The following is a 15915-nucleotide window of genomic DNA, read 5'->3' on the forward strand; positions in this document are numbered from 1 at the left end:
GTGGAGCCTGCGGTGAGGAAAAGCTGTGTGGGTAAGGACAGTTTCTTCTGGTCTCAGCCGGAGATGTGTATCGATAGATAATAGCGAGTAGTTGGTAATTGGTACTAATGAGATGAGTTAACACTCAAGACCTGCCATGTTGTTGTTGCTCGTGATATGTTTTCGGCCAACGAGTCATATCAGATATTGTTTGTTTTCCAGAACGATTTTTATCATGTTACTTAGCATCCTTAGCAGCAGAATCACCATCCCCATCAGGGCTCTCCTCCAGAACCACCTCTCTCAACCTTGCCAACGCCTCCATGACCGTCGCTTCCCTAATCCTTTCTCCCTCTCCCGGGAACATAAACGGCCCGAACGCCTTACTCCCCTTCCTCGACGCAACCCCAATATACACCATACCTACAGGCTTCCCGTCTTGAGGATCCGGCCCGGCAACCCCCGTCGTCCCGATCCCCCAATCTGCCTCCTCGCCGTCCCCTTCCACCGCCGCAATCCTTCGCGCGCCCGCCGCCATCTGCGCCGCCACGTCCCCATGCACCACGCCCTCGCGCTCGATCAGGTCGCTGTCGACGCCGAGGAGCGAGGTTTTGAGCGGCGTCGCGTACGAGACGACCCCGCCGCGGAAGACGGCGCTGACGCCGGGTACGCTGGTCAGCGTGCCCATGACGAGGCCGGCCGTGAGGGATTCGGCGACGGCGAGGGTTTGGTTGCGGGACTTGAGGTGGGTGAGGAGCCAGGCGGCTATGTCGTGGACGGTTTCGGTGCGGCGGGGGGTGTGGGAGGAGAAGGAGGAGGAGGAGGAGGAGGAGGAGGAGGACATGCGGTGGGTGTTGGAATAGTGGTGGGTGGGAAGATGCTTGGATAGATGATGGAGCCGGGTGGCTGGGGGCATGAATCGGAGGAGATGGTGGTTGGGGAGAAGGAAACGGATGGTCATTCCGTTTGGTCGCCCGGCGAGATGTCTATTTGACTGACGGGTTGGGTGGTTCTCATATGGTTTGGGACAAAGCGCTGGTTGACTTATATCTCTTGACTTGACAGTGAGGATTAACACAACTTTCGTCATGCACTTTTGCCAATCCTTAGACTGCTACGTCACCAAACAAATCGAGATTCCCACAGCCAACCCTCCAGCCTCGGGAATCTGAGATCGGCGTGGGGAGGATGGTTAACCCTGGAAATCGGCAGGTTATCTACGACATTACTTAGCAAGGCATCTAAGGTACCTTAGGTTGAAGGAGACCTTGGAATCGATGCCGATTTGGCATTTTTGTGGCCCATTGACGCATCGATATTGCGCAAACCTCAAGCATGTTCTCGCCTAGAGGATGCTGAGTTTTCAGGGGTTGTCCAGTCCTCGTCCTAACTCCTGGAGAGGGCTCTTTCAGTAGTCTGATCAATTCAGGGACACACTCGTAGTTGCCACCGCCACCTTCATCCCTCCCGCACTGCTCCTCGACAAACAATTTTGATACGATCCTCTGGCTCAATTGGCGGTTTCTCAATGTGTTGTGCCATGCCCATTGTGGTTTATCCTCTGGGATGGTAACGGAAGTCTGCGGACCACCCCACCACCTCCAGTCATCAACCCCCAACCCTGACCCGGTCTCCAACGAAGAAATCAGGCCCGCTGGCTCAATGGCTAGAGCATTCGACTACGGATCGAAAGGTTCCAGGTTCGACTCCTGGGTGGGTCGGTTCTTTTTTTCCCCCAATTAATTTATTCTTTGTGAATATTTTCGAGCGGCAGCTTTTTATTGTTGCTCTGATATGCCATTTTTCTTCTTCACATGTTGAGATGTTGTGCACCCACTCACTCGCTGACGATGTTATTCACGCAAGAAAAAAGGTTTGGGGAAAGCTGTACACCACTAAAAGATAGCCATGCCAGGTTCCAAACACCGTTTCGGACTTTGGACATACTTGATCTCAACCAGAAACGCCGCAACTGTTCATCACGAACAATACCATGTGGCCTGCCGGATGGTTGTACCATTCACGTCGATGGAGAGGGCACAACAGGCCCGAGGTTGAGCCCAGATTCTCAAAGGCAATGGCGTGTTTAAGAACAGGTCAGAGGATCCGTGCCGAAACGGAGTCTATTCCACAGCTTTCCTACATCTCCATCCTCCCAGACTCCTCGTCCTCCTCTTCCTCCTCGTCATCGTCACACACCGCATACGGCACAAAGCGAAAGTCTAAGAAACTCGGGCCCGAACCCTCCACTTCCACCATGAACTGCATGCTCAAGACGCCCTGGCCATCTCCCCGCAAACTGACCTTGCTCGCGATGCGCATCGCCTCGCAGGCCGACTTGATAATGTCAAACTTGAACGTCTGGACCCACCGCCCCGCGACCGAGAAGGTCTCGAGCAGGTCCCGGCCCTTAGCAAAGTCGACGCTGCTCGATCCCAACGGGCCGCCCGAGCTGCTCAGTCGGAGGAACGGCTCCCGCTTGGACGCAGCGATGGTGAGTTTCTCCGGGCTCGTGGGCGCCAGTTCCGTGAGCGCATCCAGCAGCCAGCGGGCCGACGTGATGATCTTGAACTGGATATCTTCAATGTCGAACGGTATGTCCTCGGGGGCCTCGGGTATGTATGTCGTCAGATTGCAGGTCGTGGTGACTCCAGCCTCGTCGAGAACAATGCTGAAGGGCTCGCCTTCCCGAGGGTACGAGATGGCACAGGTGCCCGACATGCCGAGGGTCTGATTAGAGAAGGCATCAGCGCGGTAGTTGCGCAGGTTGCTGCGGTAGGGGTCGATGTCGGCTCGAGCCTGTCGGGCGGCGGCGTCGGCAGCACCAAAGATCTGGAGGGTCTCGAGAACAGCGGGTAGAGAGACCTGAAATGTAACAACTGGCGGCTCGTCATCCTCCTCATTGCCGTCTTCATCGCCCGTCCTCGTTGGTGGAGGCAGGTGGGTGGTGTAGCTGGTGAAGAGGCTCTTGCTCCAATGGGCAACGCCTGGAACTCTGTTAGGACCACAAATTCCCACCCAAGAAGATCCCCGGTCTCACCTTGCATGACCCGTGCATGGTCAGCCGAGAACCGTAGACCGTTCTCCGTGATCTCAACATGGACCTTGTTTGTGAAATGAATTGCTTTGAGCAGCTGATAGAGCGGCCTTGTGGAGCTGGCAACTGCCCGGAGAATTGGGGGTGCAGGTGCCGCACCCTGTCCTTCCATTGCGGCGTGTTGGGAGGGGTTGAAGGAAAACGGATGCAGCTTCAACGGAACGGTTGCTTGAAATGCGCAAAATCGACCTCGTTTTTAAAAAGAAAAGACTATGGTACAGACTCGGCGAGAGCCCTGGGGTATCTTAAACGTAGACTCCAACCCCACAAAACATGTACACCACACCGAACCTGATGTTCCATTAGCGGGGTTCTCGAAAGGAGAATATGCTGTGAATGTTGGACGTACGCAATTGCCAGAGACGCCGGGACCGCAAGGACGGGGAGGTTCACAACGGACCGATCTGCATTTCTCAACGTCAGAGAATGAATAGCTTTGTGAACATGGCTATGCAGGGAAAACCTACTCAGAGCGAACCTGCCGCCCAGAGAGAAACCGAGCAGCAGCAGGACGATGGCAACGAGGAATTGGTTGTCCTTTCCAACGGTCGGGACAAAAGGCGAGCCAGCTGCCGCCTGCCAGACCTCATGCAGTGAAGAATCCATGTGCCGTGTCGGGAATTGGTCTCTGTGGAGTCGCTGATGGGCGTCGTCGTGAAGTGTGAGTCGTTGTAGAGGTGGACAAAAAGATAGCACAAACTTGGACAGAGGTTGTCGATTTGGAGGTCGACAGGACAGCTTTCCCTTGCTGCCTCGCAGCTCAAAGCTCTTGGCGCCAGCCAGGGAATGTCTGAATTTAGAAGGCGGTGAGCGATACAAATGGGTCACTGAAACTAACCATTCGCTGCCATTGGCTTGGCCTTTCATCCCCCTGGTCCGGGGTCCATCTCGTGCAGCCATGGCGGCGGGTCCTGGACTTGCCTCCGTCCGCTGTCATCATCCATCAAGCGCAATCAAGCGCGAAGCAGTCCAAGTCGGCCAGCGTTCAGCATCACAAAATCATCGAAATCTATCAATATGAAGGAAGAAAGTAGGTTAACGTGGTCGCGCGATTTCTGTCTTTTGTTTCATGCATTTGTTGACCCGAACTCCTCGCAGATGGCAAGCGCAAAGCAACCGACGAGCCAGCGTCGCCGACAGCGGCCAAGCGCGTGAAGACCGACTCGGATGAACAACCCGAAGCGAAACCCCCCAAGCTCCCCGCGATCCCATTCCCCGAAAAGGTTGGTCCACCCAACAACATCAACACTTACACAACTTCTCCTCCTTCCTTACTAACTCTGACCTCTCTCTCAGCCTGCTGTTATCGAGGAGCGCAATGGCGAAATCGAGTTCCGGGTCGTCAACAATGACAATACTCGCGAGAGCCTCATCATCCTTACCGGCCTCAAGTGCATCTTCCAAAAACAACTGCCCAAGATGCCCAAGGATTACATAGCCCGTCTCGTCTACGACCGCACCCACCTTTCGATCGCCATCGTCAAGAAGCCGTTGGAAGTAGTGGGCGGGATCACGTACCGGCCGTTTAAGGGCCGCAAGTTTGCCGAAATCGTTTTCTGCGCCATCTCGTCAGATCAGCAAGTTAAGGGCTACGGTGCGCACCTGATGTCGCACCTCAAGGACTATGTCAAGGCCACCTCGGACGTGATGCATTTCCTGACCTACGCGGACAACTATGCCATCGGCTACTTCAAGAAGCAGGGCTTCACCAAGGAAATCACCCTCGACAAGTCGGTCTGGATGGGGTACATCAAGGACTATGAGGGCGGCACTATAATGCAGTGCAGCATGATTCCGCGAATCCGGTACCTCGAGATGGGCCGCATGCTTCTCAAGCAAAAAGAATGCGTACAGGCCAAAATCCGGGCCATCTCCAAGTCGCACGTGGTGCATCAACCACCCAAACAATGGGCCAAGGGCAACGTCACCCCTATCGACCCGCTCTCCATCGACGCGATCCGCGCCTCCGGCTGGTCCCCCGATATGGATGAGCTCGCGCGCCAACCGCGGCACGGTCCCAACTACAACCAACTCCTCCACCTCCTCAACGACCTACAGAACCACCCCTCGGCGTGGCCCTTCCTCGTTCCTGTCAACAAGGACGAAGTCCTCGACTACTACGACGTCATCAAGGAGCCCATGGATCTCTCCACCATGGAGAGCAAACTCGAGGCGGACCAGTACAACACGCCCGAGGAGTTTATCCACGACGCCAAGCTCATCTTCGACAACTGCCGCAAGTACAACAACGAGAACACCCCCTACGCCAAATCGGCAAACAAGCTCGAAAAGTACATGTGGCAGCAGATCCGCGCCATCCCTGAGTGGTCCCACCTTGCGGACTCTTAGAAACAGTCCGTGGCGGCCGAGGCCAAGAAGAACAGAGAGCAGCAAAAGCAACAAAGGAGGGGTGGCGGTCGGAGGTCTGCGGCGGGCTCTGTTGGATCGCCGACTGCTGCTTCCCCCGCTGATGTCGACCCCGCCCTGATGGAGCCCATGATCACCCGCAGCCGGAGCCGGCTTTCGGAAGTTCGGGGTAGGGGCGGTCGAAGGCAAAGTACCTCTGCTTCTCCGAGGAGAGGTGGTAGGGGTGGGAAATTGAACTGATTTGTTTTTCATGGGCATTTATTAATATTGGTTTTGGCGGAGGTCTTGGGGTTCGGGCTTATATCACGGTAGACAGAATGGCGTTAGGGAGCCAAGGGACTTATACGGGGAAACACTACGACAGGGGATACGGGAATTTGGGAGGCAATTGTCGGAGAATTGGAGCTCCTTGACGGATAGTGTATTATATCACCAGAGTTCAACATGACAACACCCATGATTCAGAGCGCAACTCGTCATCGCCGAGTCCTTATGATGGTTCTGACGAAAGCATCGTGAATTATCAGAAGAATGTCTCCAGCCGGGCGACCAGCCAAGTCAAAAAACTAGCAGATATGTGACCCTCAAAAACGCCATCTTCTCATCATTACTTACCACCTACGCCATCGAAGCAGCAGCAATTCAATTCCTCTCTGCCCGCTTCCTCATCTCCGCCCTCACCCTACTCCGCCCAAACATCTTTGTCCACGCCGCATCCCTCGGGTGCAGCTCGACCGCACGCCTGCCCAGATCAAAATCAACCTCGCGCTTATCGTTGCCCGGATGCGTCACGACGGCCGTGATGTTGCCGCAATCCGGCCGCTTCAGTTGGTTCCCAAACACGTCGGCCGCCCAGATCAGCACACCGTTGGTCCACCCGAATCCCTCCACCACCTCGTACTCGCCGCCGCCGCCGGCCACGTTGATGGCCACGTCCGAGTACTTTTCAAACATGGTGCCCGTTGATCCGGGAGTGACGCCCTCGAGCTGCGGCATGTCGCTGGTCGAGCCGCCCGTGGCGTACCAGGTGCAGAAGGTGGAATCGAGGTAGCGCTGGGCGAGCTTGAGGGCGAGGTTCTGCACGTCGCGGTAGGCCGGGTCGGATTCGCCAAAGGTGGGCGGGGTGTTGAGCAGGCCCTGCATCAGGATGTGCTGCAGCGGAGGCCAGACGTTGGGCTGGTCCCATTGCTGGCCCGTGCGGAAGTTGGTCGCGGGGATGGCGCCGGGGCGGATGGCGAGCATGTGCTCGACGCGCGCGTAGGCGAGCTTCACGGCCAAGGGGTTGGACTTGAGGCTGGCCGGGGCGGCGCCGGTCCAGAAGGGGTAAAGCTGGGCGACGTGGAAGAAGACTTGGTATCCCTCGGGCGCGTCACCTCTTTCCGCCTCGGTGACGTCGGGGTCGACGGGCACGTAGATGTGCTGCGAGTTGCTGGTGAGGTTGTAGTCAAAGTATGACCAGTGGGTTGCGTTCCACATCAAATCGAACATGGCCTCGCTGCGTTGCTTGGCCGCTGAGGCGAACTTTTCGGCTGCTGAGGAGTTGCCCGTCTGCTCGAGGAACTCGGAGATGATGACCTCGTTCTGGTAGAGGATCGAGTTGAGGTCGACGGGCACAAGGCTGTTGACGGCAATGGAACGGAGAGGGAAGTAGACGTCGTTGGCAGCATCGTTGGGCGTGCGAAGCCACCTGGAGCTATAGTCCCAGCCGGACTCGGCGCCGCTCGCCAAGTTGGCGTAGACGCTGGCGATCTCCGACTCATTCAGAGGGTTCTTCACGGGGTAGATGATGCCCGACTCAGCATAGTAGGACTGGTTGGTAGCCGTGATGTAATCCTCCCTATAGGACTCCGGACGCGGCTGGTTGTTGTTCACGGCATATCTGGCGTCACTGTCAGTCCGCCATGTTTAGGTACAAACATGGAATCCCAGGACTTACTGGTTGAGGGTGTATTGTTTTCCGTTAGGAGCGGTAATTGACACGCTGCGGTTCGTGGTCCAGAACTCGTGCTCCTTGATCAGGAGAGGGAGGGCCCGGTCCAGGATGCTGGTGTCGTTAGTGTAGTCGATGTAAGTCTTGACCATGAGCGTCAACAGCGGCGGCTGCGACCTGTTGAGATAGTAGATGCGCGCGCCATTGGGAACAAAGCCGATGGTCTCAACAAAGTCGAGGAAGTTCTCAATGATGTTTTTCGAGATTTCGATGAACGAGCCGCCCGTCCGCAAGAGCCCCTCGAGGATCCAGTACGAATCCCAGTAGTAGGGCTCGCGGAAACGACCGCCGGCCACCACGAAGGTGCGGTTCACGGGGATGAAGCTGTTGGCGCACTCGGAACAATTACCGGCGCCGGCATAGCGCCTGGTAAGGTCGGGCCAGATGTCAATAACTTTCTCGACAAACTCCTTGATGGTGGTGTCCTCGAGCTTGGAGAGGAATTTGGGGTCCGTCGACAGCTCGTCTTCAGGCACCTCCTCCAGCTCGCCGCCGGCAGGGGCAAAGTTCTCGGCGAGGAAGGCATTCAGCTCCGAGTTGTTGGAAATGGGAAGAGACAGCTTGCTGAAAGCCGCAATCACCTCATCCAGAGGCTTGATGGTGGGCCTAGAAGGGTTCGAGTGAGTTCCTGTGCTTTGGCCTCCTGTCCTTGCGGACTGTTTGAGGGGTGATTGCTTACATGTCAACAAACGTCTTGGAGTCGGAGAAGGGCCTCGCAAGCTCGATGGCTTTGAGGATCTCGCCCTGGCAGTAGAGCGGCGAGTCGCAGGGGGCCGTTACGGAGCTATTGATGTAGAGTGCTGATGCCAATTGAGCAAGACTGCCCAAGGCTGTTGTGACGAGGCCTCTTCGCATCATGGTGAATGTGTATAGACCAGTAGAATGGTCACGGAACCACCTCGAGTCGGCTCAATGGATGGCTCTTGGACACGGCAGGGAGCCGAACTTGAGATGCCTGTCAGCGCCGATCCAGGCTTTATACTAGACGGGATGATACGATGCCCGGGTGCCCGGGCAGTTCCTTGATACCAACGTACCAATGGACGTCAGGGTGCCAACTTCCTCGTTGAGCTAGCAGTTTGTACCTGGTAGCAATTGCGTGCGACCTTAGCTGCAGGCAAGTACCATAAGCTCAACGTAACCATGTGTCCGGCCCGGTCCAAGCCGCGTCGTCATTCATCCGTCCCGGCCGGAGAAAGCAGATGGCGGGGGAGGTCAAGGCGCCCCAGGAATATTCCAGAGGTTGCATCTGCACCCCAGTGGTGGGCGAGGTGGTAATCCGGGGCTGGCGGTGAGGGTTGTAGCCCGGGTGGACTGAGGATTCTTCAATCTTCATCCAGTGCCCTGGGCCGGGCCGAAGTGGTGTATCCTCCCCAATGGCTCCCATCTGGTCCTCTCGCCGGGCAACTTGATCCGTTGGGTACTTTCAAGACAACTGGTCTGCCAGGATGCCACGCAAGGCAGGTCAGGTACCCATCCGGTCTCACGGCCGCATGCTCGCTCCCGTTCCCCAGGGCATCCAGGCCTCCCCGCAAATGGAGTCTGGGGATGTTTGGAAATGCGGCAGCTTCCGGGGTTTCTTGACCACAACCAGAAATCCTCCGGCATAGCTCCGATCCCACGTTCTGATTGGCTGGGTTCACGGGGTTAAAGTGACGTCAAGGACCTCCAAAAATGCTGGGTTTCTGCCAAAGGATCAGCACCACATCCCAGACACCGAGCATGCCGCTCTGGGGAGAGGAACACAAGATTGTACATGAATGACCCACCCCCTCATGCCGTTCCAGGGCTGTTAGTGTCTTGTCTTCCCAACTTGTTAAACCTATATGTCCAACATTTTCTCAATATTGACGTCACGAAGTTGTGACGATTTTTGAGGCGAATGCTTTCTTTTCAGCCTTCTCTTCTTGGCCTCGGCTTAAACGCGGTGTCAGTGTAAATAGTATACATCAGTATGGCGTAGGTGGCTGTGGGCGGGGCGCAACGGTTGTCTCCCTCGGCGTTATGGGGCATGCATTCTCGGCCCTTTTACGCCAGTCCGGGGAAGCAACGGATGCATCATAGAATGTAACGCCTCACCGAGGGCAGATTCTGGGAAACTTGGAGAAGTGTGACTCGATGACTTCTTGGCACGATTCGGCGGATTAAGCTTGAAAGTGCTGATCTGTCGGCGATCCCTTCAAGTCAAGTCCGCCCTGGGATGGAAAGCCAGTACGCTACGACGGCGTATGCATACAGACAAGTCGTTCCCCAAGGCTCCACGTCACAAAGTCGGCGAGGTATGCATTCCAAGGGATAGGACACACAAAACTTTTCTTCGGCCCGAGGCTTTAGCCATCTCCAAGGTCCACTCCACCATTGTGCATGTCTAATGACTGCTTCGATACATGGAAGTTGCGCCGACCTTGTCCTTCGATGACGCCTCGCTGTCTGCCACGGCGCTCTTCTTGTGCTCAAACACCGCAGCGAAGACGCTGGCCAGCTTTGGCAGCACAGAATCGCGGTTCTGGTAGATCTGATAGTGAATCACCATCCTGTTGTCCATCAGCTTGAGGCCGTGCTCCCTGCCGAGCCGTTCAAACAGCTCCGGCGGGCACCGAGCATCCTCCAAGTCGACCCAAACCATGTTCGTCTGCACGGGGAAGGCCAGCTTCCCACCCGCAGCGGTCCACATCTCCGCCACCTCCTTCGCAAGGGCGTGCGTGTTGCGCAGCAAGCCGCCCTCGCCATTCGGCCCCGTGCCAAACGTCTCATCGACGGCCACACGCGCCGCCGCCGTGAGCACGCCCGCCTGCCGCAGCCCGCCGCCAATGGACTTCCTAATCCACCGCGCGTGCTTGATGACGTCGTTGCTGCCCACCAAGATGCTCCCGGCGGGCGCGCCGAGGCCCTTGGAGAAGCACATGGTCACGGTGTCGAAGCAGGCGGCATAGTCGACCAGGCTGCCGGCGCCGGACGCCGCAACCTCCCAGAGCCGCGCCCCGTCGCAGTGCAGCTTGATGCCGTGCTCCCGGGCAAAGGCCGAGATGCGCCGAGCCTCGTCCAGTGGCATCACCATGCCGTCGAGCGTGTTCTCCAGGCTGATGACGCGCGTGGGGCAGGTGTGCACGTCGTCGTCGAGCGCGACCTTGTCGCGGATGTCCTCCAAGGTGAGGTACATGCCGTTCTTTGGGTGGACCGTCTTGACGAGAGCGCCCGTCAAGGCAGAAACTCTTCGGAGACAGGGTTAGCAAACTTGGGAGGATAAGTGCGGTAAGAAAAACCCTCACCCTCCGGCCTCATAGTTCACGATATGAGATCGAGCATCACACAGCACGCCGTACGGAGGCTGAGTGAGCAGAGTCCGCAAGGCAACCTGGTTGCCCATGGTCCCGGACAAGACAAACAACCCGGCCTCCTTGCCGGTCAGGGCTGCGCAATGCCGCTCCAGCTCTGCCGTCGTGGTGTCCTCGCGGAACACATCATCGAGCAGCGAACATGACTGGATGGCGGAAAGCATGGAGGGGGTCGGAGTGGTCATGGTATCGCCTGGCGGGCATGTTAGCGAGGCCGTCTGCTTTCGGAGGTATGTATGTACCATGCATGGACTAACTCCTGAGATCATGGCCGCCGGCTCCCGCACTCCCAACCCAAGATTTGGACACGGGAGCTGCAGAAGCTTTGTTCTCAGCGCTGGTTGCCGGGGACATGCTGGATGCTTTCCGTGATAGGTGTGTAGTCAAGCGGATAGATATTGGTGTTTGCAGGTGGCCGGTTCGTTGGACTATGCTTCGTAGACATGGACTTGGTGGCCGAGATAGTGCTAAGTATCGTAAAGGAGAGAGCATGATGACAAACACCCCCCTTCGGCCTGTGACTCAGACGCTTCCGTATAGGGTTGCCCGAGGTTGTATGCTTGGAGACGGGCCAATTGGGCAGAGCAGTTCCTGTAAGGAGTAGGTAACTTGGAGGGTAGCGTCCCTATCTCAGGTATCTCGACTCCTGCAGAAACAGAAACCTGGAATATGTCCGAACTTCTACAGACCCGCCGCACTCGATGATGGAACCAGACTTCTCAGGTCTCCGACGCCTGTCGCGCTGTTCTTGTCAACTGTGATGTGAACCCACTTGCTGCTGTGGACGTGAGGAGATGGAGAACCGTCCGAGGTGACCCACTTCCAAAACTCCGGGCCCCGCTGCGTCCGGCGACGGGGCGATCTCCGCTTCGGCCGAGAAATGAGCATTCTCTACTCAAATCAAGGCTACGAGTAGAAATTGAACTCGCATTGTCTGATCATGCTGTCACATTTCCAGTCTTTTTGAATCAAACTTTGGTTCCTGACGATGGCCCCCGATGTGAAGAGGGAGGAGGTGTGGAGACAAGACCAACAGCCGCCACCTCAATCGGGTACTTAGCTTCTTGTGCAACAAGATCCAAACTGCGCCGCACCAACAAACCCGCCCTCCGAAAGCTTTCGGGGCGTGAAACTTGGGACATAGATGCATAAAATCGGGAATCGGGGAGAATGAGCACTTTTGTCTAGGGGAGCACAAGAACTTGGCTTATAAGATGCCGGCTCTCCTTGTTCTGTTGGCACTTCATCCTCCAGACTTTTCTACGGGAGACCTAGCGAGGGACCGTCAATCTTCGGATCCTCCCAATCAAACAACATCAGGCCGAGCATCAAGAACACGTTTGATTCCTATATCGCGTCAAATACGCTCATTAGATTATTTTTCAAGCCGGTCCCATGTTTTCAATATCGACACGTCATCCTATGATCCGAAGAATCCAACGAGTCCAACTAGGATCGACAAGTTTGTCCACTCTCTATTCAAAGCTGCTGACACATCCCCTAGACATCACCCGTCATTCACCGACTCAAATCGTCAGTGCTGATACTCGTCCCGCAGTCTCCCTGACTGTTGAACCCTCCCGGGACCCCGTCAACCGCACCTGGTGGGCTTTGATACCAGGAGACGGGGTTGCCCATATTCAAAGTCGACCACCCCCAGTACTGGAGCACTTCTGGCTGGTGGTTGTCGAACCCATCGGTATGGTATGCGGTTACGCCGCTCTGCGGGGGGTACATTGAAACCGTGGTAGGCTCCCACCCAGGCTCGCTGTACGACACGGGCCCTGCCTGGGCCGGAGTAGGGGTGTACTGGAACGTGGTCCCCGTCGGGAACCCTGCCGATGGGCTGAACCCATCGGGAGAGATCAAGATGGAGCTCGAGACGGGCGCGGTCGTTGTCGGCAGGTACCCGCTGGGAGGAGCCGAGTAGCTTGGGGGAAGCATGCTCGAGGACAGCATGACATGGGATTGGGACTGCGTGGAAGTTCCGTGCGGCGGTGTTGCGTTGGACGGGACAACGGGAACAGGGGGCGGCTGCGTCGTCCGCGCTGCCGAGGCTGCTTGGGCATTCGAAGACTGGCTGGTGCTGCTGCTTTTAGTTGTTGGTGAGGAGTTCGTCGGACTGCGAGATTGGCGATTCGACGAGTCCAGCGTCGAGTCGCTGCCGGTGCTGGCCGTGCTCGATCTGCGCGTCTGTGCCTGGGCGCCCCGGCGGACCACGGGCGGCGATGCCTTGGACAAGCGCTTAGCCTGCTGGGACGGCAGTACGGGCGCCTCGGCAGAGCTCGGCGGGCTCGAACTGCCACTTTTCACCCGCTTGTTTACCCCAATCAACGTCTTTTCCCGAACGTCCAGGGGCAGCTTATTGAGGAGCCCGCGAAGAATGCGGTACAGCGAGGCTGTCGTCTTGGACTGGGGAGCCACCTCGGCCAGCATCCCCAAGCCCTTGGAGATGGCCTCGAGCACCTCGTTCCGCTTCGGGAGATTCCGGGCCTCGTCTTGGAGGAACGCCGAGCACAAGACCGTCGCCGCGTCGAAGATGCAGAAGATGGCATAATGAAACTTGGCGCCCGCCGAGACCATGCTCTCGAACAACAGCCACGACACTTTCATGAGGTCCAGCGCGGCGTCCACGCCCAGACTCCGCAGCGTCAACTCCAGCTCCGGGATCGGCTCTCCCGAGTTTCGCGGGATGAACTCTCGAAGCTGGCTGAACAAGCTCATGTACCCGATCAGGTGCAGATATCTGCGCTGGAACACCACCCACTCGAACTCTTCATCCCAGCGGGTATCCGGCGACTCGACCAAATACTCGGCGGGGAGACGGCCAAACCACGCCCCCACGGCATCTACCAGCCGCTTGGCAATCTGCGCCTTGGTTTCGGATGCAGCGGCGCCCTTGCCGAGCTGGGCCGCCATGTCGAGGCAGAGCTGGCAGTGCAGATTCATGTGACGGAACGGCGATGGCTGGTCGGGTCGCAGCGGGTTGTTCTCGAGCGTCAACGTCGGCATGACGACGGTGCAGTCATCCTGGTTGATGATGAGCGGCCGAGACAGCATACCGCTCAGCGCACTTGAGATCACGTCAGTAAGTCGCCGCAGTGGCCGGGAGAAAGCTGACCTACAAGTCCCACAGGTACAAAATTGTCCACATACGCCTCCTCATCTCCCGGTCAAACTCGGACATGCCCTCGGAGAAGGAGTCTTGGTGGAGGCCGATCTCATTAGCGGCCCGGATGGCCCTGCTCAAGGCGTGCCAGGCATCTGCCCACTTCTCGGCCGATTTGAACCAAAACGCCGTCAAGAACAGCTGCTGGACGTGGACGAGACCACCCTTTCCGGGGGGTATGCTGAGGCTGATCTTGTCAGCCGCGGCATGCAACCGGTCTGCCCAGCTTAACACATCCGTATTGAGCTCCGTTTCCAATCGCTTGCGGACGGAATCCTCGATGATGAAGTGTAGGGAACAGGCGCAGACGCGGAGGATCAGGCTCGTCAGCTCGGGCGACACCTTGTTCCGCGGGGTCGCCCACCATCCGTCATACTGGGTTCTGAATTCGGGCGGATACAAGGCGTAGTATTGATGGTTCGCGCCGTTCAACCAGTTGTCGACCAAACAGTCTGTGTCCGATCAGGGCCCCGGACTTTTTCAGGTAAGGATGTTTTGTTTCGAGGGCAGGCGGCACATACCAGTATACCGCTTTTCTGGCATCACGGGAAGACATGACTTGAGCTCTTCGGATTGTTCGTCGTCGCTCTCCTCCACGATATCCCTGACGGACTGCCGGACGGTTAGTACTCTTGGGCATGGCGCGGGTGGGTGTTCTCGAGCGCGATGCTTGCCTTTGGACCTGGCCCCTGGCCAAGCACTCTGTGATGATGATGAGGGAGGTAGCCCAGGCGAGTCAATGCGCCGCTGACGTCTACGTCCGACCCCGAGTCGTCGTTGTTCTGGTCCCAGTGGTCCGAGTCTCTGTCCGAGTCGCCGAGGCTACGCTTGTGAGATGTCCTGCTGGTCGAGGTCAGACACCGCCACCACCCTGCTGCATGATGGTGTCGACGAGGGCATTCGGGATGCGGGGCTGTTTGTCAAGTATCGCACCTCGGCTGGCTGTCCTGCGAATGTTCCGAGTCTTTGGAGACCTTGGCGCCGGCTTTGGATACAAAGCGGCATAGATGAGACACGCCTCTCTTGAGGCAGTGGTTGCAGGGGAACTCGCGATTGCACTGCCGGAAGCCGTGTTAGCCATGGCAACTCGGGTAGGTCTCCGCGCCAATGTCGGGAGCAGGGTGGTTAGAGCAAAGGGGCAATTAACGTCGCCGTCGTCGAACCTTTTGCTTGCGACGCTGGCACTCGACGCAGGAGATGCCCGCGACAACAGCGGTAGCGGTACTGGTGGTCATCGTCGTCGTGGTGGCCTTGTCTCGCGTTGCGATGGGGAAGGTCACCGTCGTGGGGTGAGTGCTAGGACGGAGTTTGAGCAGGCCCAACCAACAATGGGAGGCTTCCTCAACAGAGAGAAGGGTGTTGGCCGACAGTAGAGTTCCTGCCGAGGGTCGATCACAGTGGCGCAGCTAATGCTTCCTTGACTGACGATCGAATTTGAAACAAAGACAGATGGATTGATTGTCTTGATGGACAAAAGGAAATCAATGAAGCCAACACGCAGCCAACCGGTTTGGCCTTGTCGTACCGATCCAGGCACAGAGCGATCCATGTCCTACCCCCATGTCGAGCATGCCCCCCCAACGGCATGGTGCTCTTGCCCTCGCACTTCCTGGCCAGACCTCTTCCCACCCACCACTGTCTTGCGCAGGAAACGCGTCCAGTACGCTCCCCAATTCAGGTCGCCAAGAATGCGCTGAAAGGTTTCCCGGAATAGGATCCTGGCCGCAGCTGCATGTAAACTCGCTAACGAACAATACCGAGACGCAACCCTCCGGGGAGGACGGGACTCCGCCTGTGAGCGTGGGCTGTTGAAGACAAGCCAAGAAGAAACGGCGTTGCTGTTGATTCATGATCCAAACCGTCATCAAACCCCTCTACGGATACTTAGTCTTAGTTAGACAACTCATAATTTCATTAATTACATAGTGTATGTCCGGTACGCTTGGTGTCCTAGTCGTCTTCCAATCATCCCAGACAG

General features: G+C 57.1%; 7 protein-coding genes and 1 non-coding gene across 8 annotated transcripts; 2 read left to right on the top strand and 6 right to left on the bottom strand.

Annotated features, from left to right (window-relative positions):
- Positions 1–217: 217 nt before the first annotated feature.
- On the bottom strand, positions 218–823 carry VTJ04DRAFT_1764 (uncharacterized protein; the record flags this gene model as incomplete). Its single annotated transcript, XM_069359487.1, has 1 exon — positions 218–823. One exon carries the CDS (start codon positions 821–823, stop codon positions 218–220), a length of 606 nt encoding a protein of 201 aa, XP_069224372.1.
- Positions 824–1627: 804 nt separating this feature from the next.
- Positions 1628–1700, top strand: VTJ04DRAFT_t10. The gene has a single exon. It is a non-coding gene; the product is annotated as a tRNA-Arg (tRNA).
- A 418-nt stretch (positions 1701–2118) lies between these two features.
- On the bottom strand, positions 2119–3188 carry VTJ04DRAFT_1765 (uncharacterized protein; the record flags this gene model as incomplete). Its single annotated transcript, XM_069359488.1, has 2 exons — positions 2119–2966; positions 3020–3188. The coding sequence occupies 2 exons, from the start codon at positions 3186–3188 to the stop codon at positions 2119–2121; spliced, it is 1017 nt and encodes a 338-aa protein (XP_069224373.1).
- A 133-nt stretch (positions 3189–3321) lies between these two features.
- VTJ04DRAFT_1766 (uncharacterized protein) lies at positions 3322–3682 on the bottom strand (the record flags this gene model as incomplete). The annotated part of the gene is made up of 3 exons (XM_069359489.1): positions 3322–3367; positions 3426–3480; positions 3544–3682. The coding sequence occupies 3 exons, from the start codon at positions 3680–3682 to the stop codon at positions 3322–3324; spliced, it is 240 nt and encodes a 79-aa protein (XP_069224374.1).
- A 411-nt stretch (positions 3683–4093) lies between these two features.
- Positions 4094–5425, top strand: VTJ04DRAFT_1767 (uncharacterized protein; the record flags this gene model as incomplete). Its single annotated transcript, XM_069359490.1, has 3 exons — positions 4094–4106; positions 4175–4299; positions 4373–5425. The coding sequence occupies 3 exons, from the start codon at positions 4094–4096 to the stop codon at positions 5423–5425; spliced, it is 1191 nt and encodes a 396-aa protein (XP_069224375.1).
- Positions 5426–6085: 660 nt separating this feature from the next.
- VTJ04DRAFT_1768 (uncharacterized protein) lies at positions 6086–8291 on the bottom strand (the record flags this gene model as incomplete). Its single annotated transcript, XM_069359491.1, has 3 exons — positions 6086–7322; positions 7380–8039; positions 8113–8291. The coding sequence occupies 3 exons, from the start codon at positions 8289–8291 to the stop codon at positions 6086–6088; spliced, it is 2076 nt and encodes a 691-aa protein (XP_069224376.1).
- Positions 8292–9801: 1510 nt separating this feature from the next.
- Positions 9802–11122, bottom strand: VTJ04DRAFT_1769 (uncharacterized protein; the record flags this gene model as incomplete). The annotated part of the gene is made up of 3 exons (XM_069359492.1): positions 9802–10645; positions 10703–10961; positions 11026–11122. 3 exons carry the CDS (start codon positions 11120–11122, stop codon positions 9802–9804), a joined length of 1200 nt encoding a protein of 399 aa, XP_069224377.1.
- A 1164-nt stretch (positions 11123–12286) lies between these two features.
- On the bottom strand, positions 12287–15172 carry VTJ04DRAFT_1770 (uncharacterized protein; the record flags this gene model as incomplete). The annotated part of the gene is made up of 6 exons (XM_069359494.1): positions 12287–13841; positions 13894–14389; positions 14459–14549; positions 14612–14780; positions 14871–14995; positions 15101–15172. 6 exons carry the CDS (start codon positions 15170–15172, stop codon positions 12287–12289), a joined length of 2508 nt encoding a protein of 835 aa, XP_069224378.1.
- Positions 15173–15915: the final 743 nt, after the last annotated feature.

This window comes from Mycothermus thermophilus (assembly GCF_041956435.1).
Source record: "Mycothermus thermophilus strain CBS 625.91 unplaced genomic scaffold VTJ04scaffold_1, whole genome shotgun sequence".
Classification (NCBI taxonomy): domain Eukaryota; kingdom Fungi; phylum Ascomycota; class Sordariomycetes; order Sordariales; family Chaetomiaceae; genus Mycothermus; species Mycothermus thermophilus.